The sequence below is a fragment of the Mercenaria mercenaria genome, chromosome 1, assembly GCF_021730395.1.
Source record: "Mercenaria mercenaria strain notata chromosome 1, MADL_Memer_1, whole genome shotgun sequence".
NCBI lineage: Eukaryota > Metazoa > Mollusca > Bivalvia > Venerida > Veneridae > Mercenaria > Mercenaria mercenaria.
The window spans coordinates 79,718,322-79,735,905 of record NC_069361.1 but is presented as its reverse complement, the minus strand read 5'-3'; the positions used below and the strand labels follow the sequence as shown (position 1 = coordinate 79,735,905).

Sequence of the window (17,584 nt, the reverse complement as noted above, 5' to 3'; positions counted from 1 at the left end):
AATAAATATGATATTTAAAAAAATGATAAGAATGAAAAACATGTCTTTAATTCTTCTCCTTTAACTGATTCAAGTATTAATAATCATAAAAAATCAAATCTATTGAACCGAAATTTCAACATTTTCCTTAAAATATATGAGATTTGTTATGCTCTCTACAACTCTCTGAATCATTCTTATTCTACAATTTTCATCCATTATTACAAGTTTAACCCTTACCCTGCTGAATTTATATAATGGACTTGTCTATCTTTCAATCTGGACAGTACCATTAACTGTTAAAAGGGGTGCTTACCAAAAACAAATACTGACTGAATGGCGAACAGTGTAGATCATGATCAGACTGCATGGATGTGCAGGCTCATTAAGATCTACACTGGTCGCAAAGGCAGAATCAATCCTGTCCAGCATGATAAGGGTTAATACACAAATGAAGTACTTCTTATTTATCATAAATCTGTAAGCATGTCCATTTTAGACTCTTTTAGTACAGAGTGTAATAAAGATTTTTTAATGTATTCTATTTTATTTCCTTATGTTTTTCACTTAAATCTGTCACTTTTGTCTTTTTCTTTTTAATGTACCTAAGGTATAAACATATCCCAGTTACTATGGCAGCAAGAAGAATCACTGATCCGACTGCCGCACCCACAATCAGCCCGAGGTTTAACTTTTGATCTGAAATGCAAAAATAAACTGCATAAACATTTCATAAGAAATTATGTTATGTTATAATTTCATAATAAACTTGGATGGCAAGAAATCATTTCACAACTTTAGTGTTTGAAGCCAACAAAAGTAACTTTTACAAAGTTATGAAAATAAACTTGAATTATCTTGTAAGTTTGGACAGCCAACGTATAGCATATTACTTCGTGAAAAATAGTCATAATTTCAGCATGAAAACGTTTTGTATTACAGACTATTTAAGAAATAAACGGAAAAGTCCGATTTGACTCCTGGCTGATTTGACTGGTCTGAAGTCGCTACATGAAAGTTGTTATAAGGAGCAGGGACATACCATTGCAAGTATCATATGAGCACGTGTAATATTGCCAGTAATCCTTGCAGTGTCTACATGATTTATCCGTGCACGTGTCATTTCGTGCACAGTCGTCAGTATCTGAAAATATCAATGCACTTTTTAGTGTTTTTTTTTTTTTTTACTTTTTGGCGACGTACTAGGAAATTAGCAATTATTTGCAGAATTATTTAATCTGATGACGCTTTTTACAAAATCTAATGAGAATTGCTCCGGCTGTTATCTAATGACAATATGAACATACAGTGTAGTTGTTTTATATCAGAAAATGCTAACCTCCTGTCAGCAAAGTGTCGCATATCGTATCTCCCGGCACCCTGAAAAAGTATAGGTAGTTTATAGGGTAACAATATTAATATATATGAAAATTGATTGAAATGAATATAAATGCACGGACCGGCAAATTATGATTGCATAGAAAAGACAGCTTGAGATAGAAATCTAAGTTGTCAGAATTATTTTATTGTTTAACCATACTTGCAGAAAGTGACTGCATATATGATATCAGTAGATTTAGTTTCATCTTAGTATACTGTCAATTTTGTGAAATTTATTTTAGACCAATGTCTGCCGACAATTCTCCTGAGGTGCAAGAAATATTACGAAGGGGTAATTGGGGTCTTCCTACACTTACTAAATTAAGGCTCGTAAGTTGTCATATGGCTATTAGACTAAAAACTCGACAAAACAAAACTACATGCCCAGGTTAAGCCATCTTTTTAGACGATGTTTACACAAAATGTGACTTTTCTGATATCATTTTTTGAAACGGTAAATATTTTCAGAACACCTGCAAAAATTACCCATTACTATTATACACCATGAAACAGGTTTTATATACGCCTGTGTCATTTCCGGTGATGGTCCAGTCTGAAGTTACTTCTGTGCCAGAACTGGTTGCAGTATTGTGAAACACAGTGCCTTGATGTCCTACTGTAAGAATTCTGCAAAATAGTAAATAATGCCATTTGCATTTATAGTTTATTTGCAAAGTTTTGGCTACACGTGTTATTCATTCCTAAGGTTTAATATGTCCAAAATGGTCCATCAGTTATGTATATACATAAACGCATTCTTTCTAAATGAAACGTAAAAGTACAACTTCAGAAAGCATCGTATTATTAAAAGACGGTTTATAGAACTACTCTGTTTGCATACAAATCAAAATACTTCAAGATACTTACGTTACATTTTTCTCGGTCGTTGTTAATTTTGTGGAGTAATTAGTAAGCGGGAGATATGACCGAGTGGCTGAGGCATGATTGGGCTCAAACCGGGGTTTAGACAAGCAGTTGCTCGGGGCTGACAGAGCGTTACTGACGTATACAGTGAACTGAAAAATGAAAATGTTTAAATATCTTACTTGACATTAAGACAACGTGCATATTAAGAAACAGTGGGTGTCGTATGTATATATAAAGATTCTGGCTTGCCTGTACCTAAGACATTAAACTTAGTTTGTTCTTTGAAGAAAAATGAGGTGTAACTGAATAGAAATGGCTTTTTTCCGGGAGTAACTAGGACTCGCTGGAACTAGAAGAGTAAAGTACAATACTCACAATGACCGGGGCGCTACTGAAGGGACCGGATGTGACGGAACTGTTGCCGTTTCTGGAAATATTTACTGGTACAGAAGAATAATCTTCGAGGTACACAGACCCCTTGTACTGCTGACCTGCTCGGTACCCAGTAGATGACGTTGCATGAACTGCTATTTTGCACGAAGTCTAAAATGAAAGGAAAATAAACATACTGGGATACGTTTATAATATTCATTTTATTACATGTGAAAGAAACGTGACAAAAATAGCCAACATTATTACTATCCATTATGTTTCTTTCTTTCGGTAATCAAACATTGTCTTGTTCTAGCATATGATTGCTGTTTTTTGTCGTTTTCAAGGGGCGTTTTAAGGGACTAAATAAATGTTAAAAAGGAAAACACGCGATGTTGATACATTTTTTTTTATCTCGCATACCGGTAAACCAAAGTTTTTAAGTGCTCGTCAAGTTTTAAACTGGAATACTTGGGTCAAAAACAAGCAAAAACAAAAACAAAAACTAGCACTCGTAAGTTCACATTTTGTACCAATCTTCATGGCACTTGGTTAGAATGTTTGTCAATTTAAAATCTAGGGTAAATTTGTAACTGGGACCCTTGTTCAGTTATCTGGACTGGGGATGATAGCATAATATTAAAACCCAATATCAAGGTACTATTCCCACAACCAAAGTTGTAAAAATCGGATGAGCAATATAAGGACATCATGGCCCTCTTGTTAATATGCACGTTCTGTGGCGGAACGTCAATATATTACGGCCTTACCACGCATAACTTACACAAATTTGACAGCAAATGAATGTTTTTAACAAGAATTACGTTTGATGTATGTTTCTTTCCTGTTAAACTTTCATCTGCAACATCCCAAGGAAAATACATTGGTGCATTCGCCTTGAAGAGCTCGGTCACCAACCAATCTCTTGGGATTCTGCAGCTTTCTTACATTATCTAGGCTGGCGGACGGTAAGATGTTATTCCATCTACATGTGGTGTAATCTCCATCCCCGTCATAGGGAAACAGGTCGATCTCTACAGAGCAGCCAAGAGGAACCCTGAATAACGGTTATAAAATAAGTATGTATGTTGTAGGCTCATAATTTCATTGGCATAATATTTCATAGTTAGGCTAAAACAGCTGATTCATAGGGACATGGAATGTTAAACATTATTTCGTTGACTTTGACAACCTTAGATATAGTTCCACTACGAGTAAAACTGAGTTTAAAGTAGTTTAACCAAGTCTATGTGATATGCTTACCTATATATTGGCAAAACAGCTGTGGACGGACTCATATTGGGCCTTTTTGTGTCACTTCTTATTCCAAGATTCAAATGCGCGTCCTCGACTACTTCAGAGTGTGTCCCGTTTGAAAACTGAAATCTTAAAAAAAAATCAGAAAGCATCAGTTAAGCTTTCTTAAAGGGAGAGAAGAGTTTGTAGACCTTTTCATTCAAACTGTTTAAGAAATGTGTATTGTGTATGCATTTGAAATTCGATACGCCTGTTAAGGAACTAGCAGCAAAATAAAAAGAGAAAAGTGAATGTACTTGGCAAATTTGAGTAAAAAAAGAAGACAAATTTAATGAACTTCACCTAATTGTTATATCGTCGGCGTCGGCGGCATTGAACGTATGGATGACTGTTTCTTCTCCAGCTTCCCATTTAAGACCACCGAAGCTGGTAACTTCCGTAAACATTAGGGACGACAGGTCTGAAATAACATTTTTGCTTGCACAACCCCGATAACACCACCACTGAAAACCGGTAAATCTTCCGAAAAATTGGGCGGTTTTATTCGTCAGTTTATAAACTTTTAAGCAAACAGGTGTCACACATGTTCCCGCTGCCAGACCCTGTTCTTTCCATGAAAAATGATAGTGAAGTTGAATCTGAAAAGGATATGAGAAAGTATGTCGAAAAATCTTCCAGAACATAACAAGGTAAAAAAAAACCTTTTAAATCAAAGAAAACACTCCATGGCCAAGTCTTGGAAACAGTTCCTGATGCAAAGTACCTTGGGGTCACTATATCCTCAGATCTAAATTGGAATAAACACATCAATTTAGTCACGCTCACAGCTACCCGAACACTAAACTTCATTAAACGAAACATCCCATGCAAGAACCCAAAAGTTCGAGAAGTAGCTTATAAATCTCTAGTCAGGCCACAGCTAGAATATGCTAGCTGTGTTTGGAACCCTTACACCCAACAAAAAAAAACATCCACCAGATCGAAATGATTCAGAGGAGGGCAGCGCGATGGGTAAATCATGACTACTCCCCTTACAGCAGTGTCACAAACATGCTATGTCAGCTGAGATGACGTACCCTTGAAGATAGGAGATCTGATTCACGCCTCCCTATGTTCTACAAGATAGTGAATGGTTTGGTACACCAGCCAGCATGACTATACCGGCCCGATATAGGTATAATGTCGGAATGTCGGCAAAATGTGCCGATGTAGGGCCGACGTCGGGCCGTTTTGAGTGAGTGAGTGAGTTAGGTTTTACGGCGAATCGACACAAAATGATCATATATCGCCGAGATCGGACCGTTGAACTGCCGCAAAATATTGAAATCGGTAGATCGACATCAATCAGTGTAACTATTTCGTAAGTCGGATTGACATCGGGTCGATATTGGATTCTCTAATATAGCTATATTTTTCAAAATATTATTGATAAACGTGAAAAAGTAATCTAATTGTTTATGTGTGCTAATTTATTAAGCAAATATGATGTATGCCAGAATTAATCAAACTAGGTTCCAAACAAAATTTGTAGACTGTATTTATCAAAATTTTATATGTAATAAAGGGAGGTTATAATTAAGATGCATTTTTATTTTATGTAGAATGCCGCCGTAGAAATATTTATATTTACAAAAAAATGAAAATATAAATATGTTTAAAATTCTAATTGAACAATTTTAATAGTGTTAAGAATATACAGAAAACTTACGTAACTGTATAAAACATATAGTATATAGTTGTGAAAGAAATTATATCAATAAAATCATACACATGATGCGAGACACATCTGTTCTCAAGTAAATTACTCTGAGAATTTATAAAGTGTATATTAGAAGAAAACTTTGAAGAAGCACTGTTTGTCACACTTTTTCGCGACAACGATATGATCTGCCAATATCGGGGCTATATCATTTTGATGTTGGCAAAATATCGTTTGCCAATGTCGGACCGATGTCATTATGATGTTGACCCGATATCGTCTGCCGACGTCGGGCCGACATCATTCCTATTTGCAGCCGATATTGGGCCGTTATAGACAACGACGTCGGTTTGATATCGAGCCGATATAGAATGCTGGCTGGGGTTGCTGTGCCACTTCCCCCCCCCCCCCCCCCCCCCCAGCCCCCCCCCCATCCCGTCTAACAAGACATGCATCCCCACTCCTATACTCAGATCCTCGTTCCCTGTAATTACTATAAGTACCCTTTCTTCCCAGCCACCGTAGTACTTTGGAATGCCCTTCCAGTACAACTTGTGCAAGCCCCCACCCTGATATTTTAGAAACATGCATGATATGCCATAATGCCTTCTGGAAATACTTAACGTTGTATAAAAAAATGATTAAAAAAAAGTATTCGATTTAATATCTGCCATTTCGATACCTCCTGTGGAAATAGCAAGTAAACAAAATGTCAGCTTTGACAGCAAGAGTTACCTGATCTTTAATGCTGGTTGGTGTAACGTGTAGAAATGAACTATAAAGTTGCTGTGCCCCCGTCAGGTAAACGTCCGCAATAAATATTGCCGATATGACCTTAAACATTTCCATTTCGCACTTAGATGTGGCCAGATCAGTATCGAATTATTGTTCCCATTGTTTTTTGTTGTTTTTTTTTTTTTTTTTGTTTTTTGTTTTTTGTTTTTTTACCACGTGCTGATATGTTTTCAGTTTTGTAACTTTATCGACAATCTGAAAGGGAATCGGGAATCCTTTTCATACACGAACTTGTCACTGGAGAATTATTATAGCACCGCACTTCGAGATGTATGTAAAGATGTCGAAATTTTAATCAAACCTATAAAACATATAGGTTAATAAAACAGTATCACTCAGATATACTTTACACAATATTTTAAATTGCTTTCATACGAAAGTGGTGTTTCAATTTAAATACGAAGCATATCTTGTAATAAGCTGCTTAAAGCACTATCCATAGTTGTTACTTCAATTTCTTCGCGCTTTCAATCCAACGTCGTCCTTTATATAAGAGCAAGTAATCCCTTTTACACAGAGTCCAAATTCTCTTTTTTTCATTACTTAAGTCAGAAACAAACTTTCAAATTAGGACCTTTTTACTCAGCTTGACCCGAATAAATATCTTAATCTACGTTGGTATACAGATAGATAGGTGTCGTGCGTGTTTATTAGTTCCAACGACTCTTGAAGTTATAGCCAACTTTTTATTCAAGTACTTTGTATCTCGGTGATAGAATTTGCTTATTACATACTTCCAAACAAAGAATTTAAATAAGACATCTCTTCTACATCGTTGTAGAAGATTGCGAATGAAAAAAAAAGTATTAAAGTGTTGTTCTTAAAAATATTTGTAGAAACTGACATGTTTTGTAAGAAAAAATAAGCCTGTTTGACAATTTAACTTCTATAACGGAAGTTGACTGATGCGCAAGCTTTACTTGCATAATTTATAAACTCTTTGTGTGTGTTTGTGTGTGTGTTTTGTTTTCGTAAAAAGAACTGTCATAGATAAGGGAATTTTTAAATTATTTTTATCCAATTGTCAGTTTTCAAAGATCCTACCTAAATATCTGTTTACATTACAGAGTTTCGAAAGCTTCATGTTGAAATTTTCAATTTGAAAAATAAGAGCTGATGCTATAACTGTCTTGCATGCGTATCACCCCATAATAATATTATTATGAAACATTTGTGTTTAAGCAAGATTCCAAGGGTTTCGAATCAATTTTATTTATTTATTTATACATTTTTTTCAAGCGTTCGGTATACACTGTCTAACTAAAACAACTATTAACTTTAGAAATCAAGGGCTGAGCGCGAAACTATTGTATCTTATTCTTTATTTATTTACAGTTACAATAGTTTCGCGCTCAGCTCACGAAATGTATATAAACCTAATTTAACTTTTAATTTGCGCTATTGAACATTGATATTGACCTAATTTTTCAAAGTTGAAGATAGTATTATTTAACTGTGACAGATTTCTCTGTGTGCTCTGTCACAAATGTTTGGAAGAAAATATTAATGACTTTCTTTGAGTGCTTTCGAAATTCATTTTTTGAAATAATTTTTGATAACCCTGTGTCAGACCAGTCGCTCTAATCTAACAGAAGGAATTTTTGTTTTGTGTTCGTAAATGATTTGTTTTGTTTTATTGTCAATATTATACACTTATTCAATGACCTGTAGGTCAATAGTAAATACTATTGCCTTAGGTCCGCATAAGAGAGAGAGACTATAGTTTTGACTATTGACCGACAAGCCACTCATTAAATGTTTTGTATGACACTGGAATTTACTTTTCACCGTTTTATTTCTAATAGTTTACTTATAATCCGAGTGACTGACTTCAATAGAGGTGGTCAAATAGCACACATTTTAGACCGGCGATTTATTTAAGGAGTACACATGTAAATAGTTCCTACAACGCATTATTAATTCTATACAAAGTTTATTATCTATATATTTTTGTTTCCCAGCAAGGGAAACAACCCATTTATATAAAGTAATGATTTGTACTGAATTTTTCTCCCTTTAAACGATACCGATAAAAAGGTGTGCGCGAGCTGACGGATCCATGGGCCAAATTTTTTTACTATTGACGGGCAAGATATTTAGTGTTTTATTACATAACATCAGAATTTTTGGGGGGGTTTTTAAAGTCTTTATTCAAGGTTTGACTTATGTCCAATTGATCTCTAGACCCGTCAACAGCACACAAACTAAGTCATGTAATATTATTTGGTATATTAAGGCATACAGCGGGATGTCAATACTATCTGATGTTGTAAGAGCACCCAAATGTTTTTAGGAAAACGGTTATAAGACACTTTTAAACACCACATATGTCTACGGTCATGCTGTAGGAGTAAGCAATTGTTCGAAATAAATGAAATTTCGGCTTTTGTTCTAGTCGATTTTCTTTAATAATATGGGGATTTTTTTACTCGGAAATGGATATTTTAAGCCGATGGAAGTGTCACGCAATGTGGTCAACATCGCCCTCTGCACTCACCTGCAGACAAGCAGATATTAATGGTTAATTTTACAATAATACTGACTGCCATTGAAAATTAAAGTTTATAACATTTAACGTAACATATTAATTTATGCGAACATATTTATATATTCGAGACTATCTTAAACTAGCCGATTCTATGTGACTGGTCTATTCTACCAGCTTATTTAGCTTGGTTCTTAGAAACTGAAAAATGCCTTTTCTGTTTATCTTTGCCTTTTTTATTTTTTATATCATTTATTTTCAGGGGGAAAAACGCCTGACATTTCGTAACAGGAGTTGTAAGGAGTACATGATTTTTTTTCACATATTCTGTTATCACAAAGTAAACAATGTCAAAGCAATCAGTCTAGATGTAGGGCTTACCTGAATCATGATGTGCACTCATTTTCATTTTCTGTTGTGTGGTTAAACAAATGCTTTGAATTGGTGAAACCGAATTAAATTTTGAGAGCCGTATTATTAAACAAAAACCGCTGTTGAAGTTAAATGACCCTTCAAAAGTTTGTTATACATGACAAGTTATATTTACAAAACTTGGTGACAGATCGCGGCCGGTCCCCTTGGACCTACATTGATTACTCAGTGTACTAGAATGAACTGTTTGAGAATTAATCCAAATATGGAAATTCTTGTTTGAACATCAATGATGGTCCATCGCCATTTCATCAAATTTGCTTTTACTTTGTTTTCAATTCGAAAGCAGACGGCCTGATCGATTTTTCATAGCGTCCTTTCTGAAATTCCACCTGCTTCTGCTACAGCGCGTGCTTGTCTATAGCCGGAAAGAAAGCGCGTGCATTGTTTGAAACTGGCGCCGCATCTGCGTATTGGTTATTTTGGAACTCTAGTGGTTTACTTGAACTCCGATTCCAATACAGTACCCAATAGGCGCGCGCTATGAGGCTGAAACAATACTGCGACAGACGACAAATTCCCGGGCTCGTCTGACTGCGTGACCTCGAACTATATTAGGATTTTCAATCCAATAAAGATCAATTCTAACTGAGATTCCCTTGTAATTATTCCCTATTTGGGATATTAAAGGGTCAGCAACTGAGAATTAAATCTAAAGAAGCAGACGATATGAATCATATTTCACTTTGTCTCGGAGTGATTAACGAGAAATCAGTCATATGCCATCTTCATCTAAAGTTCATTTTAAAAATGATATAGAATTTAAACATGCAAATAATTAAAGTAATGCACAATTTAGCTGAATGCCAGATTGCGCTGAATATTTCATTTTGCACTCCGTAATCACAGCTTAGAATAATAATGATTTAAAATTTAAATTTTATATTTTGACTAATTATGCAGTATCTTTTACAATAAAAATTTGCCGCCTTTTCTCTCTTGAAGTCTTATCACTAATAAAATCAGACTTTTAGCAATAAACACTACATCTCTGTAAATATTAAAAGATCGTTTAAGTTTTATGACAAATTTAATATAAATTTCTCCTCTTTTGTCAAAACGCACTTCGAACACATGGTGCCATTAACTTAACGGAGGTAACGGTTTTAAACGCGCGCTTTACCGTTCGAGAAAAAAAAAACATCTGCTCCTCGAATGGTTGAATGCCCCGCTCTTTTCCGATATAGTAACAGGCGTCTATATTGAACACTTTCATTTGTTCTTTTGAACTTTCCAGCGTTGGTTTTCGTCTTACTTTCAAGCAGATTGCCAGATTCTGTAAATGCAGAGGTCTGAAGATAATTAAAAGCACAAAGAAAAGAAGCTAAACTTGCATTTTTATTAGTTATGGTGCTCTCAACTGAGGGAGAAGAATTCATACAGTAACTAGCACTATGCTGAAAAGAAAAATTTCGCACAAAAAAAGTGATATTTCATATAACGGCATTTGTGTATGGAAGTCCACCCCAGATGTCGCTGTTCAAATCCTGCTCGGGTCACGATTTCATCAACTTATGCTATAGTATACGACGCAAGTACTACATGTAGCTTCTAATTCTTATACTAAATGACCTCTTTTACCAAATAAAGCTTACCGCAGTGATGTATTCAATCAGATAACACTTTATTGCGGTTAAATTTCAAAATCAAAAGCGCAGTGTAAAGATACTAAAAATATGTTAGTCGTTTCAAAATAGATTAAGATATCAAAAATGTTGATTTTAAGTGCAACTGCCACACCTACATTTTTTCCTTAAGAAACAAATGTCTTGTTATACACACCATACAGAAAAATGAAATGAAAATGGAAATAAAGTTATACATCATGAAAATATCTACACTCTTTACTATAAAAAGGTCAGGTGTTTGATTTACTGATCATTGAGATAGTGTTCCTTTCGCGTGCCTAGTGTAATACAAGCTGAGATGAAGGGATGAGATAAAATTAATGTCGTATGACGGTATCATTGATACTGACTATCGTATTTTAAGTATCAAAATGTGTAGTTTGAATGAATTAACAGTTAAACGATATAATTTAACAAAAAGAGGTTTAATTAATTCTTTTGTTGGTACAACAACGAAATAGAAATAAAATTTTGAGAATGCTTACCAACAAAATTAAACAAAATACAAGAAAGTTGAGTTTATGTTATTACCTAATTTGTATATCTCTAATGTGACGTACCATATAGTTACTGTCATTGAACATTGCAAACGAAAGTATTAAATACCGTTAAAATGCTTTAAATTAATTTGTGAAGCACTCCTGCATGCAATTTGAGGAAGAAGCATTTATTGACTATAGGATCCTCACAGAGTCATCGGACATTCCCTTCTTTATAGCACTAGTCTTCTTCTTACGGTAGCGTATTAAAGCAAAACGTGGGAAATAAACGCCGGTAAATACGAAAGACGTAATGACGTGTCAAAGACAAACATTTCCGTTGAGTTCCTGTTTTGCTTTATTACATGCAGCATAATGTTGGTTTTTTTTCTCGTCAGTAACGTTTTATCAACTGAATAATATACTTTACGGAAAGAGGAAGTATCAAGGTATTTGACTTCCATCCGGTTTTACGTTAACAAATAAAATGAAACTACTTTATAGATGTATATCTTCATACTTCGTTTACAACATGAGAGTCATGTTGCATGCTGAAAAAAAAACCCGATATGCAAGAAAATGACAGTCACGTCTACATTGTTAGGAACTATATCATGCGCACATCAACGGACGTTGTATATGCGGATGCCAGAGTGAATGAAATCTGAAACCAGAGATACACTACACCAATCTATCAACAATACTTACTAAACATCCTGGCCCAGTGCACTTCAGCATGGCAGACCTGGAGAAACTCCATGTGGTGCAAAACATCGTAGACAATAGAATCTTTAAAATATGAGAAGCTAAAATTATTGAGGTCGTAAGGACATTCGGTCTTAGTGTCCGTAGCCTCAAACGACAATCGACGCCATGACGTCGTTTCCGGTGCTTCGCTTTTCATCTTGTAAATAAACGAAGTAGCCTGGTTAATAAACGCAGCTGAAGTTGAGGCAACCACAAACCTCTAGAGTATTTATTTTGTACATCAAGGAAGTCCTTTATATTTATTGGGTACCAAAAATGTTCGAATTAAGCAGCGGACATACTGTGCAATATTACTCCGCGAAAGAAAGAGTGCATATGGGCTATAATTCTCGATGCAGATCTAATAAACTTTCCATTACTTACGCATCTACACTTGTAATTATTGTAACAAAGATATTACTTGTAAACTTGAACATTTTGTCGTTAAGGAGCATTTTACGTGACGAAACACACGGACCTGACGTCACGCATCCGAATATGAGATTGAAACGTCAATATAGAGAAATATTAACGCATGTGCTTTCGTTGTATCTTTACGGAATTCAAATTGAGCATGTAGCAATATTAGATTATTAAATATATTGTTCTTTAATGTACGGTGGTATAATGAGTACCTATACCTAATAGACATATTGGACAGGCGACATACCAGTCTCACACAATGAAAAAGCAATACTTCAACTATATATTAAACGTATGTACAGAAAATATTAAAAGATAAGAGAAGACTGTCTGGAGCCACGGAGACACAACAAACAAAGACACAGCCTCACATCACAGTTTGTTTAAGGAGTCAATGTATAATCAACTTGAGAATTTAGTCATGCGCAGTGTCAGTTTACGTAGTTTAGTGAAGATTAATCGAGTCAAGCGTTTATTTATGTTGTATTTCATACATTCACTTTGGTTATATAGTTTGTGATTAACATGGAGATTCGGACCAAAGCTGTTGCGTCGTCAGATTGTGGAATACTGTATCCAGTGTGAAAATACAGATGACGACCACGTGGTACAAATGAGAATCGTTTACTGGAAGATAAAAATAGGTCTAGAGATAATATCCACAAGGCATGAACACACTATTTAAAAAGCTGGCCTTCTTTATTCAATACAAAATTGAGAAAGTTCCAATGGCTACAGCACCGTCACACCATGCATGATCCATTTTGAATGTCTGTAACTTATATTTTCTCTAAGAATATTGTCAGTGCTGATTAAGAATAATAAGAAATGTAAAGGTTATTTTGGTCAAGAAATTTTTTTTCTGTCCAACAAAATAATACCCTGTAAAATAATCTTAAAATCAGACCCCAAAATGTAGTAGTGGTGTATGACCTTAGTTTCAATAACAAATTCAGCAGTGCTATAATCTCATTATGAAAATGCTATCTGTCATTGGATTTCAGGGGGGAAATGCAAAGAAAATAAGGGACATAGCTCTTCAGAGCAAAAAGAAAGAAAAAAAAAGAAAACCTGAGAACTATTGGCATCCGATCTAGTAGAGACACCGGGCTCGACTTATGTGTACAAGCTAACCGGGCGAGCTGTTTTCCCGCTAATTACCTGATGACTATCTATTATAATAGTATTTTTTTCTGTTTTATGATGAAACGCAATAAAATAAAATCACATAACATTCACTTAAAGGTTGCTTAATTACAATCACTTAAAGTTCATTACATAAATTCCCCCCAAAATACATATAAAACGTAATTTATTTGCTTAAATCGTCATGCCCGCGAACACGGTACCGATCACGTGTCGGAATCCTCAAGATAAAATGTAAGATAAAAGTAACATCTTAATGACAAAAGCGTGCTCCCTGGCCGCTGATGTTTCGGGGCTCCATTGCTATATAGATGACAAAGACATTTATAAAGATTGATGCGTAGTTTATTTGTAATAAATGATTGAACTGATGCTATGATAGCTACTCATACTAATTTTCTCGCCTTTTTTTTAAAGAATAAAAAGATCATAACTAATGATGTTGTTCGTCAATTTGATTAATGTCACTTCAATTAAAAAAAATAGATGGATTGAGTTTTGATGTTAATGTTTTTTATGTGTGTTTTGCTATTTTTAAAGAGCAATGCGCGGGAGTCAGTAAACTTAGGATCGATGTCACATTTTGACTGACCTTGACCACAAACAGTATGGTGTCAGGACCGCCCGCCGCCGCCTCCCCAGCCCCACTTTCGATTTCCATCGCCTCTGCTATAGTCAATATCTTTTTAGCATTTTATAGGTGGCGGTAACAGAATAATTATGTTTTGTTAAAATTTCGGCATATTCAAAAAAAATACTTTCTATCATTAAAAATTTAATGCTCTTTATATAAACTGCGAAAATATATTCACACTAACGGCTGACAGGGGCGGAGAAGGATACAAAGGGCATATACATACCTTGATACTACGTTACAGATAAAAAGTGTTGAGTTACAGATGTTATTTAATGAAATGCAAATGAAAAAAATGGTATTAATATCAGCTGTTAATATGTAAAACTTTTTACAACTTACAACCAAAAACATTTTGCACGCGTTAATACTATAGCTTTCAGTGGACACCGTACTTAAAAATCGTTTCACGAAATCTCGTGCCTGAATGTGCTCCTGGAATTACAGATATTCTGATAAAATCTTGGAGGTACTTAAATACAGCCATGTCTAATCGCTGGTAGATTAAATAAGATATTAGAACAACAACATTATAATAGCACGAAAAAGCGCTTGTCTACCATTTCACACCATTATGCTATGCTAAATGACAAGAAAATGTTATTCTCCGTTGATTAGCCCTATTTAATCGGTATTTCAACAGACTTCGCATTACATTACACCGATAACGGAGCGTCAGGAAACCGCTGGAACGGGGAAAACAATCCGCTATAAAATGAAACCTTAAACGTGGAGCGATTCAGGAAATTATAACAGAAATCCTAGCTGTAATAAGCGATTAATCAATAGCAACCCATGCTATCAAATCTGCACTAGGTGAATAAAATTACGATATCATACCAGCGAAAGTTTCAGCGGCAAGATAAAACGGGTTTAATGATTGCCATTTAAGTGGTTTAATTAGACAATAGAATTCCTAGGACACTTTGAAGCATTTTGCAATCTCTTTTATGATCCAATATCATTCAAAGACTTTGTCTTGAAAAGGGGCTTTGTTCTAAATTGAAGTCATAAGGTTTCATGATGGTAGTGCAATTGAAAGTTCTACATCTGTAAAAGATGAAGGAAACGGGCATTCCGGTGTAAAATTTCTGTAAATATCTTTAAGAGAAAAGCATCATAAATGGTGTTTTTGAAAAGGAACGCATGCGCGAACAAGCGTACACACAGACACATCTATGCATAAACTGTTACACACTAAATAACCTAAACGTACCTAAAGCTGTGGATTCAAATACTGTTGCTTTTAGAGACAGACGGAAACCAGCGTAAAATCCCCGATCCTGCGAACACCACCTGGATTACTTTTTGATATGACATAAACTCGATAGAATTTTGTTAAAACAATTGGAAGCACATAAAAATGGTTTGAAAAGACATTCGTTATGTATTGATTCTAAAATTAAAAACAAATATGTTACTAAAGTTAAAAAAGAACAAAATGTGTTGCAGTTTTAGATATTGTTTGCCATTTTATGACATGTGGCCCAGTAATAAAAATTAGCAGACAGTCGGTCGGGACTTTCTTTGCATATCTTTCTAAATATTGTTTGTTCTGACAATATCATGAATATGTTTCTTTCAACCTCAAACCATCATGTTCACAGCTGTGACTCTCTTTGTCACAATTTTAATGCTCATTATAGAACGTGGATCCAAAACAAATCGAAGCATGAATAAGAGTTGGAATGTGTATCAACTACACTGTTCCCTTGTTCACTTCATCCTGTAAATTTTGCAAAAAAATGAATATGACAATCAAGCACAGCAAATAGTTACGCTTTTTACACCAGCACCAACCAACCGAGACGTCTGTTTGATATTCATATTGTAAATTTTCCGGTAGCTTTTATTAATTTAGAGCAACCAAACAGTTACAGTTTTAATTCACCCCGCTCTCAACTTACTGCACAGAACATTTATAATAAAATTAGAAAGTTTTGTTCTTCTTTTTGTTGTTGTTATAACAATAATAATTATATGTCGATTACAGCAGAAATCAAACTATCAAGGAGCGTGTCTCCCTTTACTCGCCAGAAAGCACATGCCTATATTTTTTCTCAGTTTCGTCTTATGTATAACGAAATACTTTGCAGTTGTTGCAGTATCGTCTGTCATTCAGCATAGTAAGTTTTGTACTCATATGTTTAAAGTACGTATTCATCTAACATGAGACAGTTCTGACGTTCCATAATAAGACAGTTCTGACGTTCCATAATAAGACAGTTATGACGTTCCATAATGAGACAGTTCTGGCGTTCCATAATAAGACAGTTCTGACGTTTCATAATGAGACAGTTCTGACGTTCCATAATGAGACAGTTCTGGCGTTCCATGATAAGACAGTTCTGACATTCCATAATAAGACAGTTCGGACGTTCCATAATGATACAGTTCTGACCTTCCATAATGAGACAGTTCTGGCGTTCCAAAATAAGACAGTTCTGACGTTCCATAATGAGACAGTTCTGACGTTCCATATTATAGCAGTTCAAACATTGTTAAAAGTTACTTATATGACAGCCTTTATCACACAGAACTGTTCTAGGATTGATGGAGGAATCTACAGCAAATTACCCAAGTATCCAAAAGTCGATTGTGTTCCTTCTCCAAAACTTTCTATTTCTCAAGAGAAAAAGTTCTAACACAAGTATTGCAGAGTGTTGTTCTTGTTTAAGGAAACCTTTTAAGTGAAAACCAGATGGCCGATAGTATTTTCAGACTACCTTTCAATGGGATGGGAGAGGAGGGGGACGTTTCCTTTACTTCAAGCTTATGTTAACTCTCGTTGGTGTCATCATTTTTTTTTTTAAATTTTACAATAAAAAAAACTTAAAAGTGGCTGTTTTCAATAAATTATTTTGCTTGCAACTGAAATAGATGGGGGTGGTGGTGACAAAGCAATATATTGGCTCGATCTAATCTACACATACAACCGCAAAGGAACAAAAAAAAATGAATACTATGCGTTCAAAATTTGTTTTTTGTCGAGCGTTCTAATTTATATCAAGTGACAATAGCCCCGGGACAGGCGACAATTAAAAGCAACGTAACAGCATGTTTAACCATCATTGTACGGTACTGTTCATGGAGTTGTGTGCAGATGTTGCGTTTAAAACTGTTTGCTTTTTGCAACGAAAATCGATTTCTTTGTTTGATTTTTTTTTGTCTTTTTCATATCTGTCAATTTTCAATAAGTGTCCTTTAACTCTATAGAAATGTAAAATTTAAGAGACACTGTAGGATCGATAAGGTACACAA

General features: G+C 35.0%; 1 protein-coding gene across 1 annotated transcript; it reads right to left on the bottom strand.

Annotated features, from left to right (window-relative positions):
- Window positions 1-520: 520 nt before the first annotated feature.
- On the bottom strand, window positions 521-6,817 carry LOC123545448 (uncharacterized). Its single transcript, XM_045331768.2, has 10 exons — window positions 6,290-6,817; window positions 4,198-4,493; window positions 3,862-3,984; window positions 3,547-3,655; window positions 2,602-2,769; window positions 2,227-2,375; window positions 1,846-1,986; window positions 1,319-1,359; window positions 1,022-1,123; window positions 521-678 (listed from the first exon to the last, which is right to left on the bottom strand). The coding sequence occupies exons 1-10, from the start codon at window positions 6,401-6,403 to the stop codon at window positions 521-523; spliced, it is 1,401 nt and encodes a 466-aa protein (XP_045187703.2). The 5' UTR covers window positions 6,404-6,817.
- Window positions 6,818-17,584: the final 10,767 nt, after the last annotated feature.

Bases quoted from the DNA above. Each gene is read 5' to 3' on its own strand.
- LOC123545448 (XM_045331768.2), bottom strand. From the start codon at position 6,403: ATGGAAATGTTTAAGGTCATATCGGCAATATTTATTGCGGACGTTTAC. The intron at 4,494-6,289 runs GTAACTCTTGCT...TATCCTTTTCAG, and splicing joins CAACCAGCATTAAAGATCAG to ATTCAACTTCACTATCATTT. The intron at 1,360-1,845 runs GTAATTTTTGCA...ATACTTTTTCAG, and splicing joins ATGGTGTATAATAGTAATGG to GGTGCCGGGAGATACGATAT.